This window comes from Brachycentrus maculatus, unplaced genomic scaffold (assembly GCF_059751285.1).
Source record: "Brachycentrus maculatus isolate JH-2025_06_01 unplaced genomic scaffold, ASM5975128v1 h1tg000320l, whole genome shotgun sequence".
NCBI lineage: Eukaryota > Metazoa > Arthropoda > Insecta > Trichoptera > Brachycentridae > Brachycentrus > Brachycentrus maculatus.
The window spans coordinates 343149-359776 of NW_028281069.1; the positions used below are offsets into that span (position 1 = coordinate 343149).

Below are 16628 nucleotides of genomic sequence, written 5' to 3' on the forward strand. Positions count from 1 at the left end.
ATTCAGGAATTTGATTTCCAGGTTTTTCATATGCCAAAATATTGAGAGCTTTGAATATTACTCAAATATCAAAAATATTTTTATGCTTCAAGCATGAAACGCTATTAAATATTTTGTTGATTCTTAATAAAATTTATTTATTTATTTATTTAAACTTCATGTACAGAAAATAAAAAGTACATTGGCGGGCTTATTGCTAAAAAGAAATATCTTCCAACCGACCAAAGACGGACTAGTGATATCGATCAAAACGTTTGATACCATATATCGCTCACTCCTTTCAAGAACGTCATAAATCAAAAAACTTGTTTTTTCAGGAGAACGTTTTTAAAGTTTCAAAATATAACACAATGTATTAAAAATAAACATCAAGCCACTTATTGAACTTTTTACTGTGCAACAGATCTCTTTAGGTAAAACCTGAAGATTTTTTCTCCATTTAAAAAATATTTAGTATATTTAAAAAAATAATTAAACAATACATTTTCTTCAAAATGCAAAAACAACACTTTCTGCCTTGTAGCGGGTAAATATTAAGTAAAAAATATGCCTGTGTTGCTGGGATATAGTACATTTTCTGGGCATTCCGAAAACATGTACAACTGAAAATCGACAATTTTTGATTTATGACGTTCTTGAAAGAAGTGAGCGATATAGCCGTTTGCAATCAGAGGGTAGATAGTACTTGAACATTTAAAAAACATAAATTACAAATTGACATTTAAAAAAAACATAAATTACATATTAATATACCAATTACCAATTAACAAAAGACGATAATAAGGAGGGCAAAGGAAGAAGGGAGCTTAGGGAAGGAGGTAGAGGGAGGAGGTTTGATGGACAGTTGGGATTCTAATGACAGATAGTAATGTCTCAGACGTTTTTAAAAGTTAATACATATTATTGTCTGATGTAATAGATTTTATCAAAAAACTAAAAAACAAAAAGATGAAAATGAAAAAAAAATATTATTTTAGAACTCATATATATTAGCATGCAAATGTCCTTCACGCTGAGTTTCTTCACTTACGTTATCTGTATCCTGTATGTAAACATATTCAACTCTTGGATTCAGTTATCCGGAGCGCAGGAAAGTTCAAATCAGATCAACGCACCATTGAGTGTAAAAAAATATGATCGAAAACTTAATTTAAAACAATAAATTATGTTATAATTAAAATGTAACTTTGTTTTAAAATCAGTATAAATATTTTATCATAATTTAATTATAATGTCTACTTATATTTTATTATAATTAATATAAATAATTAGTATAAATATTTTATTATAATTTAATTATAATTAATTAAGGTAGGCAGTAGAGGTAGGTGGTAAGGTAAGCTAGGTACTTATTACAAGGGCAAGCAGTAGATGTAAGTAGTAAGGTAAGCTGGTACTACTTACTAGGGTCGGTAGTTAGTAGACTAAAAAAATCTGTGTTTGATTGTAACATTCACCAATTCTACCGATTATTGACAACCACACTACTCAAATTCTATACTTATATATAAACCAATTTTTTTAAAAACATTGTTCTTGAACCACTAGAACTTCACTAGAGACATGTATTGGTGGGATGAAAAGAAGCTTTTTGTTGAGCAGAAACTCTTTTATTAGTATGTGATACCCGAATCCTGGATGTGATTATAACATACATGAGAAACGCCAGAAAATATCATTTTCATTTTTATTATTTATGCTTATAATTTGACCAGTTATTAAAAACGTGATAATTGTTGTATTTTAAAATGAAATAACCAAAGCAAGGATTTTATTATCCGCAGAAACTCTTTTATTAGTATGTGAGGTCCGAAATAATATGAAAATAACTCCTGTAATTGGTAAGTATTTGGAAACACTCAAAATGTTGTAAGCTGGTACTACTTAGTAAGGTAGGGTAGGTACTTGTTGCGTTTTCATATCGTAGTCGTACAGGAGAAAGTGACCAACTAACTAAACGTTAAATGTTCAGGAGGGCCATTTAAGTCACTTTTGCTTGACAAGAAAATAAACATCAATGCAGTTAGTCATTTTCAACAAGTCAATATATAATACTTCCAAGTTAAAAATCCTTTGGGATTTTATCTGGGCAATATTAAGCTTGTTAGATATCAAATAGTCAATGATCACATTTTATAATTAAGAACAATATTCAACTAACTAGACATTGGCAAAAACAATGTATTTCATGTGCAACGCCATTCTATATTAAAAATATATATATCAAATAGTCAATGATCACGTTTTTTGTAAAAAATGCATTTGGTCACTTTCTCCTGTATGACTTCGATATGTCATGCGGGTAAGTTAGGATAAGCACTGCTCTTTTGTCTATATGGAATGCAAGCCACTGCATGTCATCATATGGACCCCTTACCTGTATCCGACGCACGCGTCAGCAGCGCAGTCGAAAATTTCAGGACTCATGTACGGCTTCGTTCCAGACATGCTTGAGGCAAGTTCCCCTTCTCCCAGCTGGGTCGCTATGTTGAAATCTGTCACGTGAGCATGTCCTGAAAATCAATTTAAAAATCAATTATAACTAACTAACTAACTAACCATCACGCCGCTTCCCGCAGGGGAAGGCAGAGAGAATCGAACGCCATACCACTCTGTCATTGCAAACATTACTATGCAACGATTATTACGACTCATGACCCAGCCGCTTTCAAGTATTTGACATACCTGATTGTGTCAAGTTTTTCTCGGTCTTCCCCTGCTTTTTTTCCAACTACATTCATGTCGTAAATTTGTATAACTGTTCTTTCTTCACTCATACGTTCCACATGTCCAAACCATCTCAACACACCTTTTTTAAATTTTATCGATAATGCTTATCTCAGCCTTACATTCTTGATGTTTGATAGATATTCGAATATCTATCAAACATCGTTTTGCCGCACATTTGTCTGCCTTTATATGTCTGTCTGCATTTATGCCTCGTCAAAATTAAGTAGTTAGCGTTTTAGGAGTTCAGTTCATTTCGATGTAGATAGCGTGTTATGCGCCTGAAAACTAGGCGTACTTTATTTTATATATTTTTTTGTTTGTTTATATTTATAGATAACGGTCAGTTGATAACATACACCAAATATCTCAACACTGACAAAAATGTAGTTAGAGCACTTTACGTAGGACACGTTGATAAACTCTGGTCTCTTTTTATGCTAAATATATGTTCCACGGGAGTCGCATGAAAAAATTCGGATAAAAAAACTGGAACTACATACAAAACTGGGGGATAGGTTCCATTATTTTTAAAACCGTATAACTTCAAATCAATGTGATAGAATGTACCAAAAATCTAATAAAAAAGTTTATAAATAATTATAAAATAAAAACAGAACAGCTTTTTCTCTAATCAAATATCCGTTAAATATATGGGAAATTGTTTTTGAGATACATCTTCAATCCAAATAACAAGTGCTTTTTCTGTTTTTTCCAATAAAGTATCTCTTGGATTCGACCTAAGATTTAAGCTTAACTTTGTGCCAGTGACACAATCACACTTTAACGGTTGTTATCTGCAGAAGTCTAAATTTTAGATTATTTTATGCGAATTCGCATAAAAAAACTTGAACTATGTACAAAAATAAGGGATAAGTTCCATTACATTTGAAAATGTGTATATCAATAATAATTTGTGTTTTATATTTAAAGGCATATTGAAAGTTTTATGAAGAAACGTATAATAAAAATAATAAAACCCTTATCCGCACCCCAATGGTGCATAGGGCACTGCGTCATATAAACGCAGTGTTATCTTGATCGTTTACACATCAAGGAAAGGTGATCAGCCCTCCACTTCAGGTACCAGTCCAGGGTAATATTGAATAAATATGACAGTGAAAAATCACTTATATTTATTTTACCCCCCTTGGGAATCGAACCCGGGACCTCCAGAACGGTAGCTAAATACGCTGATATTAAAAATGTATCGCACGTAAGAAAGGGTTAAAAACTCACGTTTCATTCATGATATGTATTTTTTTCCATTCGATAAATATCCATTAAGTGACTCTATTTCATTTTTTGCCGTAGAAAAAATTGATAAAATTGCCCCATATGGTAATATTATATTCTCAATAGTGTATTTATATTCCAAGGGTTGATTTACTCCCCCATTCGATGTAAGGGATGACGCCTTGAGCAGGTAACTATAATACACGCTCTGGAGTATCGTTAGAAATAAATACAGAGTTGGCCGAATTTATGGGCGCCTTTTGTGGAAATTTATTTTCGTGAAACACGCTCTACAAGTATATAGAGGAACCAGGGATGGTAATGCAAATTAGTAATGCTAACTATGCATGTCAGTGTGGATAACTCTTTATTTAGTTCCAGACGTTTAACGCCTTTGGTATTTTCTTTAAAGCTTATCATTAATCCATATTGTAAGAGAGTTTATTTATTTATTTAAACTTCATGTACAGAAAAGTCCGCCTCGAAAAAAAAAAGAATGCCCGCCTCCGTGGTGTAATGGTCAGCGTGTTTAGCTACCGTGCTGGAGGTCCCGGGTTCGATTCCCAGGGGGGGTGAATATTAGTGATTTTACACTATAATATTTATTTAATATTACCCTGGACTGGTTCCTGAAGCCCAAGAGTGATCACCTTGCCTTCGTGTAAGTAATAATCAAGATAACAACTGCGTCAATTCGATGCAGTGCCCTATGCACCATTGGGTGCGGATAAGGGTTATAAGTACAGAAAAGAAATAAGTATATTGGCGGGCCCATTGCTAAAAAGCAATATCTTACAACCAACCAAATACAGACTAGTGATATTGGTTAAAACGTTAATACCATATATAGCTGTTTGCAATCAGAGAGTACTTGAACATGAAAAAAAAACATTAATTACAAATTGATGATAATAAGGAAGGCAAAGGAAAAAGTGAGTTAAGGGAAGGAGGTAGAGGGAAAAACTAAGGGAGGAAGTTTGATGGACAGTTAGGATTGTTATGATAGATAGTAATGTCTCAGACGTTTCTTAAAAATTAGAGAATGTACATTTTTTACAAGGAGAGGTAATTCATTCCATGATCTGAGAGGTTTATACAATTTTCAGAAAGATATTTAGGTGCTAAGATATTGGGGCAGAGTTTTTGTTATCAAAATATTAAAACGAAATTCTGAGCATATTTTGCAAATATCTTTGCACAGTTCTGTGTACGTTTGCTGTGCTGGTCAGGATTGTGGAGGCGACTGTGTACCGGGCAACGTCGGGTTGGAATCGGAATAGCTGACTAACTGAGTTAAGCAACTACTAATCCCTTTCATTACCTTCACTGGGGCACTTCTAGAAAATTTAGTGGTGGTTTTACAAACTTGAATTTATGTATATTAGCAGTGACAGGGATATTGAAAGCTTTTAACTGTAAAATTACAGTAAAATCGGTGTACCATTTTAATCCACATTTTTTTAATAAATTTTGCAACATCATAAAACATTAAAAAAAAATACTTTGCAAGAGTAGGTCTGTCATGAAGCCTAGATGGTTTTGTATCAGATCTGGGAATGCGGTATGACAGTTTTTATATGTTATCAAAAATAAAATTAAAATTTATTTGTGATTCTCACAAATGAAAACATCTATCAAATGTGTAAAATATAATAAAATTGAAAATCTATGAAATAAAGCAGGCTGTCTTTCATGAGCATTTTTCAGCATTACGTGTGATTCTATTAAGTCAAACATATGGTGCTGCCATTATATATGTGTGTGTGTGTGTATATATATATATATATATATATATATATTTATATATATATATATATATATATATATATATATATATATATATATATATATATATATATATATATATATATATATATATATATATATATAAATATATATATATATATATATTAATAAACCAGTAGATATTTAAGGTGTTTAAATAATACATATGATTAGTTTTAAAAAAACTAAACTAAGCCTGTTTGATATTAACATATATTTAATGGCAAAAAATAATTTTAAAACCGAGAATTTAATAATTGTAAGAGGTTTATTCATAAGAGTGAAATATTTTGGTTCGGGATGAAATTTTCATGTTAAGAGGATACTAAAACAAGACTGTTGAAAATTTGCTTGGGGAATAAATGCCTCGTAAATTCAATATGCGGCCATAATAAAAATGTACCCGTTTAATACTATATCTAGGAATATTATAAAGTGGTCGTATATCCTAGGCGGCCATTCAAAATCTGAATTGTTGTTGAAGGTCTTCACTTTATTACCATCATAGAGTATTAAAATCGATAGTCACTTGTAACATCTATATATATATATATATATATATATATATATATATATATATATATATATATATATATATATATATATATATATATATATATATATATATATATATATATATATATATATATATATATATATATATATATATATATATATATATATATATATATATATATATATATACAGGTGTGGGGTGAATGGATTGCACGGATTATGGTGTGTTCCCAAACCTCCATTTATTTTTCCTCAGAAGATGCGTTTTTAAAGGGAATAGCAATTAAATTAGAAAATCACTTACTTGATCTTACATTTTATTCTGCAATATTTAACAGTGATAGAAAATTTATAAAATAAAACAACCTTGTTTTAACCACTTTTTATTTGTACACTTTTTCCAACCGGTTTCGACAAGAACCTTGTTATCATCATGTATATTTATATATATATATATATATATATATATATATATATATATATATATATATATATATATATATATATATATATATATATATATATATATATATATATATATATATATATATATATATATATATATATATATTTAGCTCATCAATTAATTATTTTTAAGTATTTTTTTTTTGCTTGTACTTATTTTTTGTTTTTTCATTATTTTTATTTCTCTTATATATCATTTATTATTATTTTCTATGTGATATTTCCATATTTTTACAAATATCATATGTATTAATTACAACATATGTTAAAAACACATTATTTATAATTTTTAGTAAAAGGCAGTAATGCCGTTCATAAATAAATATATTTATATATATATATATATATATATATATATATATATATATATATATATATATATATATATATATATATATATATATATATATATATATATATATATATATATATATATATATATATATATATATATATATATATATATATATATATATATATATATATATATATATATATATATATATACAAAATAATATATATCGTAGTCGTACAGGAGAAAGTGACCAAAAATAACAAAACGTAAAATGTTCAGGAGGGCCATTTAAGTCACTTTTGCTTGGATAGAAAATAAACATCAAATGCAGTTTGTCATTTTTAACAAGTCAATATATTATACTTCCAAGTTTAATATATCTTTGAGATTTTTTCAGGCCAATATTAAGCTAGAAAGATATTAAATAGTCAATGACCACGTTTTTGTAAAAAAATGCACTTGGTCACTTTCTCCTGTATGAATACGATATGTCGAGTAAATAGTGAATTGCTCTTAAAAGGAATGATGAGGAAAAAACGTTTGAAAAGAGGTTACATTTCGATTTAGACACTTAGATCATTTTTATCTGGAAATTGAGTAAGTGTGGGTTGAAACTACGTAGTACGAATCCTTCAATTTATAAGATTTTCTGATCTTTAGAAAACCCCGAAGGTTTCTAAGGGCTATTTTTTTCAACGCAAAATCGTTATTACAAAACGATGTCTTTTTCGATGGACTGCGGAGATAATGGTGGAAATCGACAAAGATAAGCGACCGAAAACATGGATTTGGAATTGTTTGGATAGTACACTGCCGTCTTAACGCTTTTCCCATTCTTCATTCAGAGTCCCGGGGCATTCTTTTACGGTACTTATGGGAAAATTCCTTTCGGGTAATTTGATTTCTACTACGAGAATTCTGAATTCGCTTTTCCTCCGTACGAGATAATATCATAACGCACATATCGCTCACTCCTTTCAACAACGTCATATTTCAAAATACTTGATTTTTCAGGAGATCGTTTTTAAAGTTTAAAAATATAATGAGATGTATTAAAAATAAATATCAAGCCACTTTTTGAACTTTTTACTGTGTAAAAGATCTTTTTAGGTTAAACCAGACTGTTTTTTTTACATTTGAAAAATATTTAGTGTATTTAAAAAATAATTAAACAATGCCTTTTCTTCAAAATACAAAAACAACACTCTGCCCTGTAGCGGGTGAATATTATTGAGTTTAAATATGTACATATAGTACATTTTATAGGCATTTCGAAAACATGCACAACTGAAAATTGTCGATTTTCGATATTTCGTATGATAAAAAAATTTGTGTAAAAAATATATTGAAATTTGTTTTTTTTTTAAGGGGCTTGATTATTTTTGCAATAATTCTCCATCACAACGTGTTTTATTTTACAAAAAAATATTTTAAAAGTGGATTTAATTACAGTTGGAACATTTGTCGTATTCATATAATCTGTAGTCAATTTAACAATTGAAAAAATTAAAAAAACAATAACAAATTACTTAATTATTAAATACACACATACATATATGATGTAGCTTTAACTTTATTTCTAAAGTTAAAACCTTTTCAATAGAAAAAAAGTTGTATACTTTGAAGGATGACATGTCACTAACTCCTTTCAAAAACATTGTCACATTTCAAAATTCTTCAATTTTCAGTTATGCATGTTTTCGAAATGCCCAGAAAATGTACTTTATCCCAGCAAAATCGGCATATTTTTAACTTAATATTTACCATTTTTAATTGATGTTTTACTTAGTAAATACCACTATTTCTTAAAATCTACTATGACACGTGTTTCGATGCATTCCGCATCATTTTCAAACACCGTATGATGCGGAATGCATCGAAACACGTGTCACAGTAGATTTTAAGAAATAGTGGTATTTACTAAGTAAAACATTAATTAAAAATGGATAGATATTACCACAAAGTGACTGCCGAATCAAATAATGAAATTAATATTTACCCGCTACAGGGCAGAAAGTGTTGTTTTTGCATTTTGAAGAAAAGGTATTACATATTTAATTATTTTTCAAATATAATTGATATTTTTCAAATGGAGAAAAAACCATCAGGTTTTACATAAAAAAGATGTGTTGCACAGTAAAAGTTGAATAAGTGGCTTGATATATATTTTTAATACATTTTACTACATTCTTTAACTTTAAAAACGATCTCCTGAAAAATCAAGAATTTTTATATATGACGTTGTTGAAGGGAGTGAGCGATGTATATATTGTAATAATAAAAAAATATATATACTTATGGTGGCCGATTATTGTAAGGACGTTGGTCGGAGGGAATAAAGTTTGACAATCTCTGGTATTGACAAACTCTTCGACTGTGGCGCCACCTGCTGCCTCCAATTCGATTTTTTCTCTTTGTATTACAGGATTCAATTTCATAAATAATTGTCATAAGAAAGCAAGTCGAGTTATCATTGAAGTAATCATATTTTTTGTTTTCAGATATAACTTGATATATTTCCAGATGAAGATAATTATATTTCCTGGACCCATGATCCCACATCAAATTATTATTATTTCCACTTATTTTCTTGTATTATTTTATCAACCATTTGTCTTGTTCAATTTTAATTAATTAAAACAAGAATAAATGTAGCGCAAAATTGGAGATAAAAAAATACGTTTTTTTTAGTCGGAAATTTGAGAATTGCCGCTCCCGTAATTTCTACAGTTCTCTATTTAATCAAAGCTTATTTTAAGTTCTTTACACATTGTACCTATAATCTTTCCTCGTCTGCACCCAATGGTGCATAGGGCACTGCATCAAATTGATGCACCGTTAAGTTTATCGTAATTTTCATAATGGCACTTATTATATAACAGTGTGCAATCAGTCTTTAGTTCATCATCAAATTGAGGGTATATTATAAATAATAAATAAATATTAGAGTTAGAAAAAAACAATTTAAATATATTAAACTTGTGTGCGACCCATTTTGACAAATAAGATCGAATGCAGAGCGGACACCGCAAAAAAAACGCGCTAAGAGTGTCAGAAATGAAGACTTTATGAAGGAGCATATCTGGCAAGAGTCTACGAGATAGAATGAGGAATACCAGAATAAGAGAAATGTGTAAGATCAAAGATGTCAATAGGTGGGGAAGGCAACGAAGGGGACAATATATAAGGTAGACGATTTCAGTGCGGACCACCAAAAAGATGGATTGACTGCTGGGAGTCGTCATCGCAAGAGGATTATCCCTCATAAAAACAGACCACAAGGCCTACGCTAAGAAGAATAAGAAGAAGAAAAAGAAGAAGAAGAAGAAGAAGAAGAAAAAACACTTATCTTGATCCCGCTGGAAATCGTTCGTTTTCGGTTGTAAAAAGGTCATAAAATAATAAAAAAAATAAGGTCAAGTATAAGAGAAATAGAAAAACGAAGAAAAAAAATTAAATAAAAATGTCTTATTAAAATTATGAATATCAAAGGAATCCGTTAAACGGATTTCTTTGATTAGCATACGTTTCAAGTAATTTGACCACGATTTTTTTTCTATTTTCCGAGTAATTTATACAGCGAACAAAAAACAAAGAAACTTAGACCATCCCGCAATATATTACAAATTTGCAAATTAAACCACGAAGACCGGAATTTTTATTTTTCTACAAAACGTTTTTTAAATTGCCCCTTAAATCATAAAAGATCTTATTTAATTAACTAATTATTTATTCACGCTATGGCGAGTCCGTAATTATTTCCCGTCTACAAAGAAAATTCTCTAATACTTCCATCTCAATTATGTTAGACGTTTACAAAAAATACTCTCAAATTTTAATGTAGGCGTCTCTTCGGAAAATCTATTTTTTTTCTCGAAGATTCCTTAAGATTTTTTGCTTGTTCAAATAATTATTTTTTAATTGACTATTTATTTTCAAGTTTTCGAGTGATCTTATTTAGACTGGATTATGTCAATTTTTATCATTATTTTAGAGGTATTTTAAACTGGATGAGGCGAAGAATGACTGCAAAGATAAAGCGGTATGGCGTTGTGTTTTTTCTGTCTACTCCAGTAGAGAAACGGTGTGATTTAAAGTAATTAAGTTCAGAATAAAAACAAAAAAAAGTATTCACTTTTTTTTAAAATCCACAAATCAAATAATCTTTTTATTAATTATTTTGGCAGTCAGTGAAAATATCCGTCAATTTTTAATTTAAGTTTCTCTTAAAATATCTTTATTTCATGCCTCTAGCGAGATAGCGAGTGTTTTTGCCTAGAATTTTCACTCATGAATTACATGAAATTATAGTAACTTAAAACATAAAGAGTAAATCCACTCACGAGTAGGCATAGGCTATGAAACTTAAAAATTTGAAGCCTGAGTAGGGTCATAATAAGCGGAGTTGCATAAGCCGTAGCTAGATTTCAGAGTCACTTGGACGTTAGGTGATAAAAAAAAAGGAATATCTTCATCATCAAACTGGTCACTGATCGTTAACATACTAAAAAAAGGTGAACAGTCCAAGTAATAGTATTCAAGGGTCTAGAGTCCAGTAATAGTCCAGGTGTGACGTTACAGAATACGTTTTTTTCGTTTCATTGTTGTTACGATGAAATAATCATTGACCTTTTTTATACCATAGACACATATTTTTTTAATTTTAAACTTAGTTAACCCTCGATTAGGGTGTTTACACTTTTTAAACTTATCTTAGGAACCGTATAATAACACTGTCCCAAAATAAGTATTTTTTATATTAATTTCATAAATGTGTTGTAGATTTAAAAAAATACCGAGATTTAAATATTATCGCAGACTGCTCAAATAGGACGATTAGTGGAAATGAAGGATGTCACAAATTCGTTACTTTGATAGAATTATTGAAAGGACAGTGCACATCACCCTCGATTAAAGATCTGAAATGGATAAAGGAATTGAATTTATCAAGGGTTATACTTGCACATAAATTTTATATTATATCATCCTAAAAAATAAAATAACGAAAATTTCCATTGATTTAGAACAACTTTAACTATTTTTTTAAACTTTACTGAACAAAGAAAACATAACCTTTTTATATTATTTTTTGACATCTCATCAAAGATGAAGAAGAATATGGAAGTCTAGACATTTACGGGGCGGAGGACCGTCATAGGCTGGTTTAAGTAATCACTTTACACACGTGTAACATTCACCAATTCTACCCATTATTGAGAACCACCCTACTCAAATTCTTGGAAGTTCTATATATATGAAACAATTTTGCACCATTGTTGAAAATTGAAAAAAAATATGAAAAATAACTTCTATAATTGTACATAATCCAGATTTGTGAACAAGCGTTTGGACACACTCAAATTGTTGCAAGCATAAACTGTAAACCTTTATTTTTAAATACTTTTTTATACTTTTCTCCAACCGGTTTTGACAAAAACCTTGTCATCTTCAGGGATTGACATGTACATGTCTCTCTCTCTCTCTCTCTCTCTCTCTCTCTCTCTCTTTCTCTCTCTCTTTGTGTTTTATTTTAACGTTTAAATAATGTTATTCAATAATAATAAAGCAAATTCGATAAATAATGGATTTATTTAGATTTTAACGACTTTATTCAATTAAACATGACTATTATAACTACCGGTTAAGATAACTACTTTGCAACAAAAGAAAGAAGATTATTTGGAAGACTATTTATGATATAGAGATGTGCTGATAAGATTAATTATCCCCAGAGGAATCATTTAAAAGGGTAATAAATTAAAAAGTTAATTCCCATTTGTATGACCGTGTTCCAGAACGTCTCAAGTTATTCGAAAATTCTATAATTAAGGGATTTAACAAACCTTACAAAACCGAAATTGTATGTAGGGGTGTGAAAGGTTAAAAATTATAGATTTACTTGGAAATACCCCCTTTTCTTGAAATCTATTGTGAAACGTGTTCCAATGCATTTCGCATCATTTTCAGACACTGTAGCGTTGTTTCGGCCAAAATCTGTGTATTTTTAAGAATAATTTATGTATTAAAATAGTATTTATAAATGTACGCGAGAAGAACAAAGAGACGCAGTTCATCGACTTATATTTTGTTTATAATATTGTCCCTACCACGTGTAGCTCCTTTAAAATCGTATATAAGGGGTGGCGGACAAAATTTTGTGTGCTCAGATTAAATAATATTCAAAACATGTATACGCCGCGCTCGCTCTGTTTTTATATTGGTGTCGCTTTGTTCTTCTCGCCCTTGTGTTTTGTAATTTTCGATATATTGGTGTAATTTTGTTATTTTCACATTTATAACTTTGTAATTTTTAATAAATAAAAGATTGTCTTCATTTGCGCGTTTCCGTCTTCCTAATCAAAAGTGTTCCAGTACCGTTAGCAGTAACAAACGTGATACGGTAAAAATTGAAAAATGGATAGAAATCGTTGTTTGTTTATTTATTTGAACATTCTCTTTTTGAAAAAAAATTACCTCAAAACTAAACTAAAATTCATAAAATGTGATATTTGAATGATTTATTTATTTAACCTTTTTACTTTAAATAATAAATCTTTAATATTTAAGTATTGGCGTCTTCTGGGGAAATTTTATATGAAACAATTGAGTAGAGTTCATTCGATTTAATTGGGAGACATTATGGCCAAAAATTTTCGTCTAATTAGCGACTGTCCCAATTTAGCAAACCGGGCGTAAAATTTTACAATAAATACATATTTTTAAATAAGTATTTTAATAAAAATTAAACACTTGAATAATCCACTTAATTGAGGTTTTTTTTATATTTACGACTAGTTTCGAAAACGACAATTGTTTTCATCTTCTGGTACAAATTAAAAATCCAAAACAAATTAAATAAGTATTTTTTATTATTTGTAAATTCTCGATTTAAAATATAAATTATAAGAAAATATTTTTATTTTTGATTTTTTAAAAATATAGATCCCAAAGTATTTTTTTCTTAGTTAATTTTCTAGACATTTCTACTCTTGCAATCTTCAAATTATTAACGCAGTTCTCTCCAATTAAGAGGCTAAGCTCTTGTGCTTGGAGAGGGACTTACATTTATTATTCATTGTTTGTGTTTTTAAAAATATAAATTTAATTTATTTTTCAAAATATTTTTTCACATTTCAACAATGATAAAGAAGATTATGGAAATCTGATCATTTATCCGATCGTTTGAGTGTGAATGTAAAAATACAAATATATAAAACACTTATATAATGCCATTTTTGAGTTTATTATTGTAAGCACGACTAGTTTTGAAACCTTTATATGTTCTTGAAACTAGTCGTGTTTATATTGAAAAACTCAAAAGAGGTCTTTTACAAGTGATTAATTTTTATATTAAAATTTTGTTATTTTTTCTGTTGTCCGCCTCCGTAGCGTAATGGTCAGCACGCTCGGCTACCGTTCTGTAGGATCCAGGTTCGATTCCCAGGGGGGGTAAAATAAATATGAGTGATTTTTTCACTGTAATATTTATTCAATATTACCCTGGACTGGTACCTGAAGCGGAGGGCTGATCACCTTTCCTTCATGTGTAAACGATCAAGATAACACTGCGTTTATATGACGCAGTGCCCTATGCACCATTGGGGTGCGGATAAGGGTTTTATATTTACATATGTTTTTTTTTCTACAACGTAAATGACATATAAACGAATATTTTTAAAAAACAATTTCTTTTAAAGTCATTTTACAATTATAAAGTGTATATAAAGGGCTGACTTAACTTCCGGTTGATTTACTTTTTACGTCTCTGCTATAAATATGCAAATTATTTATATGCAAATGCCAATGAAGAGCATCTTTAAATAAGATATACAAGTACGTTGCTTGCTAGCTGAAATGGGGATTATAATGGAAATAAAAGATCCCTAATCCCCTGAATATTTAAAGCTTCGAAAACAATATGTAACTGTAAATATTGACGTTCTCATATGAAAACTCGGAATTATAAAATTTGCTTGGCGTAGGCCAGAGTTTCCCAACGCTTATACGACCAACGAAGAATGAAAATGTGAAAAATATTTTGCATTATTTACAGATTTTGACATTTGCCATAAGTCGAATTCGAAAAATCGTGTTTGAATCACTAGAATTTCATGTATGTGATTATAATACAAGATTCGGACCTCACGTACAAATGAAAGAGTTTCTGCTCAATAAAAAGCTTCTTTCATCTCATCAAAAGATATCTCTAGTGAAATTCTAGTAATTCAAGAACTATGTTTCGAAAATTATCCATACTTATAAATGTATATATGGAATTTCAAGTAGTTTTAAGAAGTTTCAGAATTGGGTAGTGTGATTGTTAATCATGAGTGAAGGTTACACGTGTGTAAAGTGATCACTTAAACCAGCCTGCGACGGTCGTAAGCCCTGTAAATCCCCACACTTCCTTCATATTCTTCTTCATCTATTTTAAATACAAGTTAAGAATTGAAAAAAATGTAAGGACAGTGTTGAAATTATATATTTTGTCAAATAAGAGAATTCCGTAAGATCAAGTGTAAAAATGGGTCAAACAGTATATTTTAAAAGGTAAAAAAAAAAACTCATTAAACTTACCTTCCTCGTCGAGCAGAATGTTATCCGGTTTTATATCCCTGTAAAAAAAGAAGACAAAAATAATTTCTTTACTATTCAAGCAAAAACAAAAAAAAATCACAAAAATTAAACTACGATGTAATTTATATTTGAAGCACTAACATTGTGGTTTTCCATTTTAAAATTAAAATGTAATTTTGTTTTAAAATCACTATAAATATTTTATTATAACTTAATTACAATGTCTACTAGTTTCGAAGCTAATCGCTTCTTTATCAAGACTGATTAATACTACATTAATATCATATTAATCAGTCATTATAATTAAGTTATAATAAAATATTTGTTGTGATTTAAAAAAAAGTAACATTTTTTTAAAATCCTTATCCGCACGCGATGGTGCATAGGGCACCGCATCATATAAACGCAGTGTCATCTTGATCGTTAATACATGAAGGAAAGGTGATCAGCCCTTCGCTTCAGGTACCAGTCCAGGGTGATAACGAATCAATATTGTAGTGAAAAAATCACATGTATTTATTTGACCCCCCTCTTGGTAATCGAACCCGGGACCTCCAGTACGGGTAGCCCAGCGTGCTGACCATTAAATTTTAGTTATAAAAATTAAAGTAACCATCACGCCGTTTAAAACTCTTACGTGTGTCATAAATCTCATTACGCTGTATGTGTGAGTTCACTGAAGCCATCTTTGCTTGGTTTGAGTAAGCTCTTATTTAGCAGAAATCCTTTTATTTAGATGTATGCAATATTCTATCCGGACGATATATTTTACTGTCTGAAAACCGCTGAAAACATGTTTTTTTTATATTTTATTATTTTTGTGCAGCTTGTAATTTAATATGTATGAGGAGATGCATGAACGTGGAAGAGGCGAAGAATGTTTGCAAGGACAGAGTGGTGTGGCGCTCTATTCTCTCTGCCTACCCCTGCGGGGAAGCGGCGTGATGGTTAGTTAGTTTTTTTTATAATTTAACTAGATTATTTTACTAACAACATTTTTTGGGTCTGTCCCAAATTTGTGAACGAA

At 29.8% G+C, this 16628-nt stretch overlaps 1 protein-coding gene across 1 annotated transcript in view; it reads right to left on the minus strand.

Moving 5' to 3' along the window:
* LOC148304432 (serine/threonine-protein kinase 32A) overlaps nt 1-16628 on the minus strand; it is an 89413-nt gene that overhangs the window by 13666 nt on the left and 59119 nt on the right. The window contains exons 5-6 of the mRNA XM_088268333.1: nt 15602-15639; nt 2378-2513 (exon numbers count right to left, since the gene is read on the minus strand). Of these exons, the coding sequence (XP_088124459.1) occupies nt 2378-2513; nt 15602-15639 (174 nt within the window). The remainder of the gene's footprint in view (nt 1-2377; nt 2514-15601; nt 15640-16628) is intronic.